General features: G+C 41.7%; 1 protein-coding gene across 1 annotated transcript in view; it reads left to right on the top strand.

Annotated features, from left to right (window-relative positions):
• The window catches only part of adamts6 (ADAM metallopeptidase with thrombospondin type 1 motif, 6), a 120,480-nt gene extending 116,920 nt beyond the window's left edge, over positions 1-3,560 (top strand). Inside the window, exon 25 of the mRNA XM_080419522.1 lies at positions 358-3,560. Within this exon, the coding sequence (XP_080275648.1) occupies positions 358-467 (110 nt within the window). The 3' untranslated portion in view covers positions 468-3,560. The remainder of the gene's footprint in view (positions 1-357) is intronic.
• The last annotated feature ends 11,407 nt before the right edge of the window (positions 3,561-14,967 follow it).

The raw sequence follows: 14,967 nt of genomic DNA, 5'->3' as shown, positions 1-14,967 counted from the left end.
TGTAGTTTTGATTTTAGTGACATTGAGATGTTAGTGAACCATGAGGTGCAGGCGTAGTCAAAATGACATTGAATGAGGGCTCCCGCTAGAGTTACACTGGTTGATAAAAGATCCTGCCACAAATTATTGTTTTTTGGTTGACTTTCACCATCACTTTTATTGCCATTTTTTCACCAGAAAGTTTGTCCCAAATAGGTAACCTCTTCTTTGAATGATAATAACTAGCAAACACTTTCAGGAGCTTCAATTGGGCCCTGATCTAGAAAAAGATGAGAACCACTGCTTGTTTGACTATTTTTGTTGCATTCATTGTCAACTAAACCACCTCTCTCTCTCTCTCTCTCCCTCTCTCTCTAGAATGCAAAGATGTAAACAAAGTGGCCTATTGCCCGTTGGTGCTGAAGTTCAAGTTCTGCAGTCGTGCGTACTTCAGACAGATGTGCTGCAAGACCTGCCAGGGACATTAACTCTGACTTACCAGGGACTCTGACTCTGACATACCAGGGACTCTGACATACCAGGGACACTGACTCTGACATACCAGGGACTCTGACATACCAGGGACACTGACACTGACTCTGGAAGAGAGAAGGAGCAACAGACACACACAGACAGACAGAGACAGACAGACAGACAGACAGACAGACAGACAGACAGACAGACAGACAGACAGACAGAGGAACGATGGAGGGAGACAGCACTGAAAAGGGAGAGGAAAACAGGACAGACCAGACAACTCGACCCCTGGCAGAGAGAAACAAAGAGATGAGCCCTGGAGAAAGAGAATAAGGCAGTGATTTCTCAACCTTCTTTTTTTAGGGACCCCCAGTTTGATGTGCATTAGGCCACGGACCCCCCAGTTGATACAGTATCTGATCTCTGGAACCTCAATCTACAACACTGTCAAATCCTCAGTGTTAATTTAACTCTAAACTAACCTAGAGTTTGCAAATGGATCAAGGGTCCATTTTGGTTCCTAACGTATCAATCATTCAGCCGGGGACGTCCTGGAACCCCCTCAAGGTCCCCTGGGGGTCGCCGGACCAGCGGAATAAAGGGATTTCCTGTTTTGTCACAACCGGTTCCTCCTGAAGCTCCCTCATTGGTGGAGACCAAACCACTGCTCAGCCTGTACGCTGACGACACACAACTGTTTTTATTTTCACTTCTGTGAAGTGGAACTTAGAAGATTTCTTTTTTTGTTTTGTTAGTACTGTTATTTTTATTATAATAATAATTATTATTATTATTGGGGTTTTTTTAATCATTGTTTAGTCTTCCTCTTTGTCATTTTGGTTTGTTGTTTATGAATCCAAAGTGCTGGACACATCACACACAGAGGGTGTACCCTGGTGAGGACGATGGAGAGAAAATGACTCCCAAACGGAGGAGGGAATGTGAGTAGAGGGTGGGTCCATGTCAGTGATTCTCAACCTTTTTTAATTTAAAAGACCCCCAGTTTGAGATGCTTTAGGCCACGGACCCCCATTTAACCAATTTTTTTAAAATCTGGGACCCCCAATCTATACTGTAAAATCCTCAGTGGTAATTTAACTCTTTAAGAGTGTAGAAATGGAACCAAATGGTGTCCGTTTGGTTCCATTTAGTTCACTCTCTGTGTTACAGGCCTGTAAGGGTCCATTTGATTCCGAACTATCAAGTTCCCCCCTGGAACCGACTCAAGGACCGCCCGGGGGTCCCTGCAGCCCGCGTTGAGAAGCAGTGGTCTAAGTGGTGGGGCTCCTTTCTCGGGACAACTGTGATGGTGCTATTGGCAGACAGACTTTAGCTTGTGGTGCACTTTTGTGTAAATATTTTTTGCCAATTACAATTCAACACTCCCATTACAACAAACCCTATCAGTGTACTGTATATTTATTGTACCATTCAAAAACAATCGTAGAGTCATTGAACTCTCCCATCAAGTTGAATTGTTATTTTTTATTTTTCCAGATAATAGCCTACTGTCATGGAAGGGAATATAATGTGATTATTGTTCATATTCATATGTTTTCTGTGCTGGAATGAAAAATGTTACCATACTGTAAATCCTTAACGTACTGCGAGTTATTTACAAGTTACATACTTTTAAAAAAAAAGTTACATACCGTTGCTACTTTACTGTATGTGAGTATTTGTATATTGTATATGATGGTAGTCAAGGATCAGAAAAAAACAAAATTGTATGTGGTTGTAAGAGCATTGTTTCTATCAATGTGTTCTTTTCTTTCCCATGTGGGGTGCCTTACTTCTTGATCAGTGGTGGACAAAGTATATACTCAGTATATGTGAATACTCAATATTCAAAATGTTCAAATTACAAAGTAAATTTTTTAGAAATGTTCTGAAATGTTCTGAAATGTAGATTGGCTATTTCCTCAATTTTTGAAATAGGGCTTAAGTAGTTAATTCATAAAATATTTGTGTAAGTTTCAGTCCTAAACAGAGTCCTAAACATTTTGCTGAGTTAAGTCATCAGCTTGCGAAAAACTAAAACAAATAATAGAAATTGTACTTAAGTACAGTACTCAAGTAAATGTACTTAGTTACTGTCCACTACTGTTCTTGATACTGTCAATAAAGTGTAGTCAGTGTCAGTCGGCCATGAACGTGACTCCAAAGTAGTGTGTCGACGTTGTCAGACGGTGCCTGGGTGCGTTGTGAAACATTAACCCTTTAGCAAACTTTGCCTTTATTAGTCTTCCGATCCGATGGCCAGGCTCTCAGTTTACTACTGAAGGATACATTTTGAAGGACCAACGCCCAATCATTTCAGTACACGCAACTACGCCATTAAATGCAACACGAAGCGGCCAATTTACTCGACTCAACTCGTTGTATAGTGTGATATTATTATCCATTTGTATTATGAACCATCCCCTTGATTATTATGTTTGTATTAATGAGCACGCAAAAAAGGGTGGTTATGGTTTCAAGTACCGTGATAAGAGTTAAGTAAAGGGCCAGCACTGAACACACACACACACACACACCATGGCGCAGTAGCATCGCATTGCCAGACCATGGCATAACTCCCCTGATTTATACTCGCCGCGCGACGGTGGTGCACGCCGAAAATGTCCGATCTACAAGCTCACAGCGTGATAGATCGCACATTTTCTGCACAAACGTTACCCCCTAATCTTCTTTCACCCTCTGTCGCTTTTACCCAATAGGCTCTATGCACAGCAGCCACATGATCACTTCCTTCACGGGTGTTACCAATGATACTAATGAAGGCTCTGTTCCATTTAGTGTAGCAAAGTGGTTCTCAGATTTTTCAATTTCCACGACCCCCATAACTCTGAGAGTGTACAAATAGAACCAAATGGTCCCTTACGGGTCAATTTGGTTCCATTTGTACACTCTCAGAGTTACACACCCGTAAGGGGCCATTTGGAAACCCCTTAAGGAACCATGAGGGTCCCTGGACCCACATTTTAGATCCACTGGTGTAGCAGAGTGTTTCCAGTGAGCTAACATGCACAATATCAGCACCCTGACTCTGTTTGACCAGAATGGGACAGAGCCTTCATTAGTATCATTGGTAACACCTGTGAATGGCTGCTGTGCATAGAGACTATAGACCATATTCACACGGCGGCCATGTTTCTATTAAGTCAATGAAGTGCCACCCCGTTGCCTCGGCAACGGGTGGCACTTTCAATGTTAAATTCCAAAATGGCCCCCGTGTGAATATGGTCTATAGCAGGAGACAAGACTCAACCTTTTTTTATTTTTTGCCCAATCGAGTGCATTTGTTTACCTCCTCCCTTTCCCTTCTCGTCTCCGAGGGCATGTCTTGCCCAGGTGCCTGGTGCTATGAAGTGGGTGCTCTTTATTTCCAACCCCCCCCATCCCATTGTAGTGAGCATAACGCGAGGCTGGATCTAAACAACATGGAATGATAGTCAATATTTCCATTTGGTTAAAGCTGGTCTTTTTTAAATTTGTTTTGTTTGTAAACTTCTGTTCTTACCTCACACTGGGAAATGTTTAATTGTTACAGATACGGTTAATTGTTTCGTTTATTTCTACCAACGACGACAACAAAAAAGACACGGCTGGTGGTTGTTATTCTGTATTGTGGTGTCAAGTCATTGATGATCCCCTATATTCAGTGGTTCTCAAACTTTTTTTTATTTCAAGGATCCCCCATAACTCTAAGAGTGTACAAATGGAACCAATTGTGTTGCATTTGTACACTTTCAGAGTTAGAGATCTGTAAGGGTCCATTTGGAACCCCCCCCCCCTCAAGGAACCCTGAGACCCCAACTTTGAGAACCACTGCCCTATATTCCATACCTGCTGGCACGTGTGTTGTGAATGGGAACACACTCCACCAACAAACGTCTGATGTTATGTTACACACTCGCTACAAAGGTGTGACTATGGAATCCTTCGGAAGGACGGGAGACACCACACCATGATGTCCGCAAGGATCGGAGCTGTTAACAACTATGCTAATTTTATTTTTTTGCTGCTGCTACTTTTTTGTAGCCACCATTATCGGTATAACGACGATAGAGACAGATTTCAATGGTTTTTACCCAACCTTGAATCAGGACAATGGGGGTGGGTGGGGGTGGAATGGACAGCGGATGCTGGAAAGGCATTTGAAATGGAATGAACTCCAAAAAAAAAAGTGCTGAGCTTTCACGACTAATGTCATTCCTGAAGCTCATCTACTGGTTATGGGACAAAGGAGCCTCCAGGAAAAAAAGGAAAAAAAAGAACTGCTCGATCAAACTGGTACTCATTGCTGTGAACTTGGATGTTTTGAATGTCACATTGCTTGTAATACCTGCACCGAAAAGTGCACGAGAGAAAATGAGAAGCATCATGTGATATAGTTGCGTATATTTTATATTCAGTATTAATGTTGGTACACTGTTACTAATTTTTTTTCAAATGTAAATTATATGCTAATTTATTGCGTTGTCACTTGTCGTACATTTATTTCACTGCATGCCAACTAAAAATCTTTAGCATAGTGAAAAAGAAATGCAGTGAAATATGACCTTCACCAAACTTTTTTTTAAGAATAGATTCAATAAAAAGAGCAGCTTCTAAAGAGACTCGCTGTTTGTCTGTGCACTCATTATTTCTGGACCGTATCAAAATAATTCAGTGTCTGAGCAGAGACTTGCATAAAGTTACTCCCTTATTAAATAGCCTATCTGCTATTTTCACCATTTTTGGACGCCACCATTGTACAACAAAGTATAATACAGGGATAGGTGGTTAGTCACACTTATCGATTTAGTCGATTATTTAAAAAATCGATTAGAATCTTTTCATGTCGATTCGTTGGTATACTGTAGAGCATGGGTCATATGACTAAAATTAATAGGAAGTCACACAAAAGAAATGCTTAAATAAAAAAGATCGCTTTGTTTATTATGTACATTTCTTAAAGCTCCTGCCGGAGCTAAGAGAGTGTGAGGTCGGCTCCTCGCCTTACAAACACCCAAAATAACGATTTACCAGGACCAAGATTCAAACCCCTAGCCTTCAGCTTATGAAGCATTTCCTTTTCTCTTGCGCCACCAGGTTTTTCACACTTTTAAGATGTTTGAGGTCATATTTGAAGTTGAGGGGTGAGGTAGGCAGGTCGAAAGATGAAAATTCGTTTTGTTTCTCCGAGGTGTAAGGATAACCTGTTATCCACCAACCAAGAGCTGATGCTGTGGAGCTCATGGAAAAGAGCTTTTTTTCCTCCAACCTCTTGTTTGTCACGACGAGAGACTAGGAGGAAAAGGAACAGATCACATCCAGGCAGACTGTGTCAGGTAGATCTCTGCTCTTACTCTTTGTAAGTGACGTACATACTACACCCTCAGCTCTTTCACTTCAACCTTGGAAAGCACCCAGAGGGGTCAGAGCATGTGATAAAGAAGTAGCAGGAGGATACCTGTTACCATGGAACAAATCCATCTATTCACTTCCTTAATAGGCCGGCCAGGCCCAGGAGGTGCCGGCGAGAGGGGGGGGGGGGAGCGGCAGGGTTTGTGAAGGCTTCTGTTCTTCTTTACCTCAGTGGTTCTCAACCTCACACGGTTAAAATCCTCCGTGTTCATTTAACTCTGAGAGAGTGCAAATGGAACCATACATTTTAAATTAAGCACCATATGTTGAGGACAATGGGTTGTGATTTTTTTAAATTATGTATAAATCTTCTTAAGGTTTGTGCGTAATGACATGACATCTAAAAGTCACACACACACACACACACACACACACACACACACACACACACACACACACACACACACACACACACACACACACACACACACACACACACACACACACACACACACACAACCCGCAGTGAATTGATGCTTCTACCAGTCTGCTGCTTTCAATCAACGTTAGAACTAATTGGTGACATCACAACGAGCCTAGCCTGGGCACCATTCCTTTTCGGGTATATGATCCGGTCGGGAGCGGAAGTTAAAAAAATAAAAAGTGGCCGGATGGGCAGAACCGGAAAGACGTCTCACCCCAAAATAGGTCCGTCCTAATAAAATCCTTGATGCGGCATAGTTTAGCTTATTTTTTTAATGTAAATGTGCGTGCACTATCCGGAGACTATTTAGCGTCTGTATTATCCCACGGGGAAATTCTATTCCATTTCTAAATAGGGATTGGGGAACCAAAACAAAGCGGCACCGCAAAACCGGATGGGCAGAATCCGGAAAGAGGATTATTTTTTCTTTTCTTTTTTTAGTAGGCGTGGCCTAGACCGGATCATATGGGTCTTTAGTAACAGAGACCAGGCTTTCCTCCGAGGTGGAAAGACTGGTGATGCGAGGTTACAACGAGCCTGGTTCCAGACTAATCTTCCAAAAAAAAAAAGTTTGCCCTTGGCAGATTAGGTCTGGCCCCTCTCAATAGAGATCTGATTTCTCTCCCTCCGAAGTTGTGAGGGACCAATCAGGGCCCAGTATGCAATTATGGGGCAAGTTTATCACCAGAGGCATTTTTTGAATTTGCCAAAGACCACAGAGGTGTCCACCAACTATCCACTGCCCTGCAGCACCTCCACACATTTACACATGTTTCTTTTAGTGCTTTAAGTGTAGTTTCTGGACGTTAGTGTTCAAAACATGCTTCATATCGGTAGTAAAGCAGGGGGATTTGAACCCACTACCTTTGGCTCATACAGACAGTGTCTTAACACAGTGACCTACCATGCTGCCTGTTTTGAAATAGTTTTTTTCCTTCTTTAACTGACAACAAACAATGATACAAACAAAATATATCAAGATATGCAGTTGAATTTTTGATATATATTGTTGTTTGTTGCACAATGGAAACAAGCACTCTGGCTTTTTTTTAATGAATCCATTTGGCATCTGTTGAATAACAAGTTCAATAGCTCACCGTGTAAAGACACTCTCTACATGATCCAAAGGTTCTGGATTCCAATCCTACTTGTTTTTTATGTTGAAGAATATTGAAATGTCCTTGACAATTTCGTAATACTTTGGAAAGTTGACAATTTTTCTTATGGGTCCGCTTGCAGGGGTTGGAATTGAACCTGTGCCCCTGGTCGCCGTGTGGTATTTGCCAAAGACCACAGAGGTGTCCACCAACTATCCGCTGCCCTACGACACCTACACACATTTACACATTTATGTTTCTTTTGGTGCTTTTAAGTGTAGTTTCTGGACGTTAAGAGTTCAAAACATGCTTTAGAGTAAAGAAGCAGGAGGATTTGAACCCACAACGTTTGGATTATGTAGACAGTGACTTAACACAGTGACCTATACCATACTGCCTGCTCCATCTGTTTTCTTCCTGCTTTAACTAACAACAAACAACGATACAAACTAAATATATCAAGAAATGCAGTTGAATTTATTTTAGTTTTTATATATATATCGTTGTTTGTTGTGCTGTTGCTTGTCTGGATTGTTTATGGAGCAGTTTGGAGCACAATGGAAACAAGCCTCTGGCTTTTTTGTGATGAATCTATTCATCTAGGTTCAAATACTACAAACCCAAAATAGTACCCAAATACTAGCTTATCTACATTTTGAAGAATCTTGAAATTTCTCTTGAAAGTTTGAAATACAAATCTTTATGCCTTATGAGCATGTGTACTTTATAATTTTTTTTGTTAAATGTACTCCATTACATTTCAAAGACAAATATTGTGCTTTTGACTCCACTACATTTATAGGAAGGCGGAAAACAATACATTATGAATTACGAATTCCACTTAAGCCCTATTTCAAATATTGTATTTTTACTCTACTACAATTATTTGCAGATTTTAGCCGTATTTCATACAGTACATAGGCTATTTGAAAATAGCCGAGCTACAATTTCACAACGCGTCGTGTGAGCTATTTGCTATTTTCAAACGTTTTAGTACTTTTACTATTGGTACTTTAAGAACATTTTGATACCAATACTTTTGTACTTTTACAAAAGTATTGTAACTTTTACTTGTAACTGAATACTTCTACATTGCAGTATCGATACTTTTACTTAAGTAAAACATTTGAGTACTTTTTCCACCACTGCAGAACGGTAAGGGTTTCCATTTAGACCTCTGGTTGACCCCCCCTGGACCCAACGGTGAGAACCAGTGCAAATAAAATGCAACTCTCATTGTAAAGTGCAGTCTGCTTTTAAGAGTGAACAGTATCAAACATCTCTCTCTCCAAATTGTCTTTTTTTTCTCCTCTTTTCTTTTGTAATTGGTACTATGTCGCTTTCCCCTCACACTCTCTGCCTCCAGGGTCTGGATTCTCTCTCAGGGAGCTAGCAAGGTTTCCACTCTCCTTGGTAATTAATTCCAAATAAACATTAACTAGCCCACTTGGCAGAGGGACGCACACCGGCCCTCTCTTTTCTGAAACCCAGGGCCTCCAATTACAGAGGGGGAGACGGCCTGTTTGGTCTAATGTAACCAGTTTAGAATACCTGGATGTCTGGCCCCTAGCTTCTGTCTCTCTGTCTCTCTCTCTCCCTTGGCAGTGGTGGAAAAAGTACTCAATTTCTTCACTTAAGTAAAAGTATCAATGCTGCAATGTAGAAGTACTCTGTTACAAGTGAAAAGTCCGGAATTCAAAATTGACTTGAGTAAAAGTACAAAAGTATTGGCCATCAAAATGTACTTAAAGTACCAAAAGTAGAAAGTACTCATAATGCAGAATGTCCCATTTCACAAGTTTTGTATAAAATGTATAAAAATCTTTTCAAATAGAAATGTATACAGGGTTGTGGTTAATGTGTGTTTTGTACTAAATATAAAAAATCTGCAAAGTAACTAGTAACTAAAGTTTTCATATAATTGTAGAGGAGTAAAAGCACAATATTTGCCTCTGAGATGTAGTGGAGTGTAAGTAAAAGTACTGAATATTTGAAATACTCCTGTAAAAAGTAAAAAATACCTCAAAATTGTACTTAAGTACAGTACTTGAGTAAATGTACTTAGTTACTTTACACCACTGCTCGCTCCCTGGCTGTCTGGCTGGCTGGCAGGCAGTGTGCAAAGGCTTTGTGATTACATTAGCCCTGTTACACTGCAACGCTATGGCCGCCTGAGCTGGAAGGAACGAACAAAAGAGGGATGAAAAAAGAGAGGATAGAGTTTTGGGGCCTGCAGTGCTGAGGGATTCAGCAGCTGCTCTCACAACCTGTCAGTCCGTCAGCGTGCGTAGTGGTTCTCAAACCTCTTCATGGCAAGGACCAGGGTTGCATTGCTCATGGGACGGCTTTGCACGCCGTGCAGGAACCTATTTGACCAGGAGCACGCGCAGGCACACGCATAGATTTAAAACAGCTTTAAATTCACACCTCAACAAAGTTTACAAAGGCTACCGACTCACACCAGGTGGATTAACATAGGAATGAGCTTAGATGCATATCAATTGTCCATTGTGTGACTTGTAGTGTAGGTGTTAAGCGACGTGCGGGACACGTCATTAAAATAGAGTGCAACCACGTTCCAATTCAGCAATGCAACACTGGCAAGGACCCCCAAATTGATATTGTCGCTGTCGGGAAAAAACTTAATATCTAAAAAAAAAAATCTTCGTACATTAATGCCCTACTTGATCATATTACAGCGTCACACAACAGCATCAAAGGTAGCAGATCTGCAAGCTCGAAAACGCGGTGCAAAGCGACACGTTTTGTGCTTGTACATTTGATACTTTTGAATTTGATTCCTGAAAAGTTACAGTTTTGGACATCTGAGGTTTAAAATGGTATAAAATAGTATTAAAAAAATGTATATTAAGTCACCATATGACCATTACAGTGAGTAGTATATATTTTTGATTGTGTGTTTGTGTGTGTGTGTGTATTTTGTTATATTAATCTAAATCTGCAAACTAGTAACTAAAGTGTTCAAAGAATTGTAGGGGAGTAAAAAAAGTCAGATATTTGCCTCTGAGACATTAGTGGAGAATAGGAAAAAGCGGAAATGCTCGAGGGAAGTGCCTCAAAATTGTTCTTCGGTACAGTACTTGAGTAATGTGCTTAGTTACCTTCCACCGCTGTACAGATGCATCTGTTGACATGTTTGACAGGAATGGGATATTAGCCTCCCTGACAGAGTCCATGTGCAGCAGATAGAAAGAAGTGATGAAGTGATTTCTCGGTGCATTAGATTGGCTGAGAGGTGGGAGATCAACCCATTGGTTTTGATAAGAGGTGTGGAGGGGACGGTGAACAGATCTACGTCTCCACACCCCGGGATTTAACCACTTAAACCCTCTATTCTTAGTTTAAAAAAAAGACCTGCGATGCAACCGTACTCCACAAGCTCACAACAGCGTCGCTGTGATGCAGCACAAGCTTGTAGATCTGCTATTCTTTGGCAAACATTCCCCCAGCAGATTGAGGATGCTGCAGGGTTGATGACGATTTACACTTCAGTCGTGCGACGGGGGTCTCGCGCCGAAAATAGCAGATCTACTAGCTCCCGACCGTGTGGCGTTCCGCAACGCATCGCGAGCTTGTAGATCGGCTATTTTTGGGCGCTCGACCCCCCCCCCCCCCCTTCATACGGCAAAGTACCAATCAGGCTTTTACACTTTCAACAGAGACACTAAACCGCTGACAGTGATTGAAACCATTAATGTTGTTTATCAGTGGTAAAACATGTCCCTCCAGGGGGCCCTTGTGGTGCAACGCAAAGTTGTGCAATATACCAGTGGTTCATAACCTGTGGGTTGGGACCCCCAGGGGGTCCCCACATGATTAATTTGGGGGGGGGGGGGTCCCCACATGACAGTGAAGTGTCAATTTAAGGACTTTTTAAGACCCTTTTAATAACAGAAAAAAATAAAAAGGCCATTAATGCATCAAAAGTACTCAACAAACTATACAAATAAAACATTGGCCAAATTGTCAAAAAATATAAGAAAGAGGCAAACATTTTGAGAATAGCCGATCTACAAGCTCACAACTCCTCCACTCTGCCACGCACACACACACACACACACACACACACACACACACACACACACGTGTGAACTCCAACAAATGCATAAAACACAACAAGATTGTTGAAATTCCCGAAAGACATTCTCCCGCATCAAAGCCTTCCAAGATGGTGTTTGTGGGTATTATGGGAGCCACCGTTAAAGATAAAGACCCTAGTAGGCTGGTTATCATCTGCCTCGCCTCAGAGGCTGAAGCCTAAAAGCCTATAGGGCAATGAAGCAAGGGGCGTTTATCCCAAGGGGATGGCAGTTGCCCCCCCCCCCACCCAGCACAGTAGTTCTCAAACTGTTTCGTGCCAAGGACCCCCAAATTGATATATATATTTGGCCGTGGACCCCCCATCTGAAAATGTTTTGTGCCAGGGACCCCCAGAGTAGGTTTTAGCTAGATTTAAAAAAAAAATGTATTCAACATTTTTAATCCCACTTTGTGAACCAATTGCCCTATAGCGTTCACATGTAACCTCGAATTCTGTTCTTTTCTGCATTATGTTCTCCCACTTCTGCATTTTTGGAAAAGGCTTAGTTTTAGTCAGGTACTTATTCATTTAAGTTTTTTGTTATAATATGGGGTAGTCAGCGGCAAGATTCAAAAATATCACAAAAATAGGGAGTCTACAAGCTCACAATGCATTCCACTATTTTTTGAAGGTCTTGGACACGACTACTGGGTACAGCTAAAGAATATTGGAAGATTTCATATCCACCCCAAATATTAGGCTCACGTATGAAATATTGCCAAATACTAAAACTAACGACACTTTTTTCTCTATGATTCAGTCAGTTAATTTCAGTAAACTAAAAATGTTTTTCCCATTCTAGTTTTTGTTTGTTAATTTATGACATAGCTCCCCCTCCTCCCCCTCTAGCTGTACTAAAGATTAAAAAAAGGAGGCCTCTAGAATCTCTAAAGCCATTCTGGACTAACCAAACCTTTACTGTTCCAAAGACCTTAACACATTCAATTCGGGAACGCATCTGTGTCATTTTTTTTATTTCTTTGGCTATTCAAAAATAGCAGATGTCACAAGCTATGAGCTTGTAGATCTGCTATTTTTGAAAGATCTTAAACATTTTGTGCAAATCTTTGAATATATATATTTTTATACATTTCTAACTAAAATCTTTGCTTCCGGGGGTCCCTGGAACAAAAATATTTTTTACAAATGTTCGCTTTAAAATATATATATTCAAAGATTTGCAAACATTTGCAAGATTTTTCAAAAAAAAATTTGCAGATCTACAAGCTCAAGCTATGAGCTTGTATATCTGCTATTTTTGAATATTCCTTCTTGAACAGCCAAGGGTGTGAGGATTACCATCATGACAATCAACATGGCCCTTATCTCACCCTAATCACAGCTGCTTGTGGTTTCGCGGTGTCGTCGATGAAGTGCTCTGGAGTGTTTCGGACACTTCTTGTACGTTTGGGTTCCGAAGTGCAAGCAAAGGGGGGGGGGGGGGGGGGGGGGTTGGGGGCAAACAGGCCTCCAGATGGTGTGAGCGGAGACAATGCACGCATGGTGGACACATTGGGGGGGTGGGGGGCAGGGGTGGGTCCTGACAGGTAGGAATGCTGGGCCTGGGGTCTGGGAAGGTCACGGCTCTGGCACCTGCTATCTGCCTGGGCCGGGGTCTGTGTGTTAAGCCTTTCCCACACAGCTGAGGAGGCCCAAATTGAAATGCCACAGAGATCAAAGACTGAGCCTGATGGGTGCAGGGATAGAGAGGAGAGAGGCTGTATAGCCTCCATTACTGTCTGCCACCATGTTTTTTTTTTTGCTTTTACACCTTCCAAGGAGCGGAAAAGGAATCTCTTCTTATATAGCGGTTCTCAAACTTTTTCCATGTCAAGGACCCCACAAATTGATGTGTATTTTTTGGCCGCGGACCGCCATCTAACTTTCTGTGTTTTTTTTCGTAAATTAACGCCCTACTTGATCGTAACTACAGCGTCACACAAAAGCGTCAAAGGTAGCAGATCCGCAAGCTCGAAACACGGCGCGAAGCGACGGCGGCGCTATAACAGGCCGATGTGAACATTTTCGGGCCAGAGGTTCTGCTCTGGCCTCCAGGGGGAGTGTGTCTGTGCACAGTTTCACACCGATCGGGCCAACGGTGCCGGAGATTAGCCGTTCACAGACAGACGGACGAACACACACAAGGACGGATGGAGGGACGGACGGACGGACAGGGGCGAAAACATAGTCTCGGCCACGCCTTTGGACTGGCGGAGTAAAAAATGTGCTGTTACTGGCCTGTGCCGCAGCGTGGCGGTCCAGGCACCCTAGGCTGCAGTGCCAGCCTGACAGCGTGTCGCGGGTTCGACTCCCGATCCTGACGACCTTTGCCAAAATATACTTACTATAACTAAACTATAAGCACAAAGCAAATGTAATAGTCAAATGTTTCAGAATTTCAAAAAACCTTTAACTCATTGAGTGCCATTGACGTGTTTCACGTGTTTTACCGCTATGGCGCAACGTGCCAATGACGTGTTTGACGTGTTTTTGAAAAAAAAAGTTAAAAAAAATATATATCTATTTTTTTGGGGGGAAAAAAATTTTCAGAACCCAAGATATCATTATCTGAAGATTTGCAGCTCCATCCACTCCTTGTTTAACTTATAACTGAAAAAGGCTGTATCTCGCTTCCTAAGCACTTTTTTTTTACTTTGAAAAAATATATATATATATCGCACTGGCCAGAAATAGCTCGAAATAATTCTGGCACTCAGTGAGTTAAAAAAAATAGCAGATCTACCAGCTCACGGCGCACGCAACATGTTAGCTTGATGATCGGCTATTTCCGAATAGCCGGAGTATAAAACAAGGGCTTAATTGCTTAATTTATGTTTTGTAAGAATTATCTAAAGCTGTCAAATATTTAAAAAAGTGCATTACTGTATTTGCCTCCGAGATGTAATACAGTAGAAGCATCAAGAGGTCTTCAAAATTGTAAATCGGGTCGGGTGGAAACCTCATTATGTCCAAAACTGTTACATTTCAGGATTCAAATGCAACAACAGCAAAAGTAGCAGATCGTCACGCTCAAAACGCGCCGCGTGTGGATCTGCTACTTTTGATGCATTTAGCGTGACGCTGTGGTATGATCAAGTAGGGCGTTCATTTACGAAAAAAACGCAAACAGTTTAACCCATTAGACCTGGAACGCATCTGTGTCACTTTAGATTTCTTTGGCTATTCAAAAATAGCAGATATACAAGTTCATAGCGTGGCACCGAGTGCCGCGCTATGAACTTGTAGATCTGCTATTTGTGAAAAATCTTGGGGGAAAAAAATTTTGGTTTTTTTTTCAAAAAACTGTTAGGATTTAGACTTTTTTTTAAAGAATCGCCTCAGGTCTTAATGGGTTAAATATGGAGATAAGAGGTTTCCGCCCCAACAGCAAGCATATGGGCTCGGTTCCGCCGCAGGTGATTACTTACCACCACCACCTGTGATCAGTATGTTGAACATGGTGAGTGGCGGGTTGG

The sequence above is a fragment of the Gymnoscopelus braueri genome (assembly GCF_963280865.1).
Source record: "Gymnoscopelus braueri genome assembly, chromosome: 22".
Classification (NCBI taxonomy): Eukaryota; Metazoa; Chordata; class Actinopteri; order Myctophiformes; family Myctophidae; genus Gymnoscopelus; species Gymnoscopelus braueri.
The sequence above is the reverse complement of the archived record's forward strand: the minus strand, read 5'-3'. Positions and strand labels throughout refer to the sequence as shown.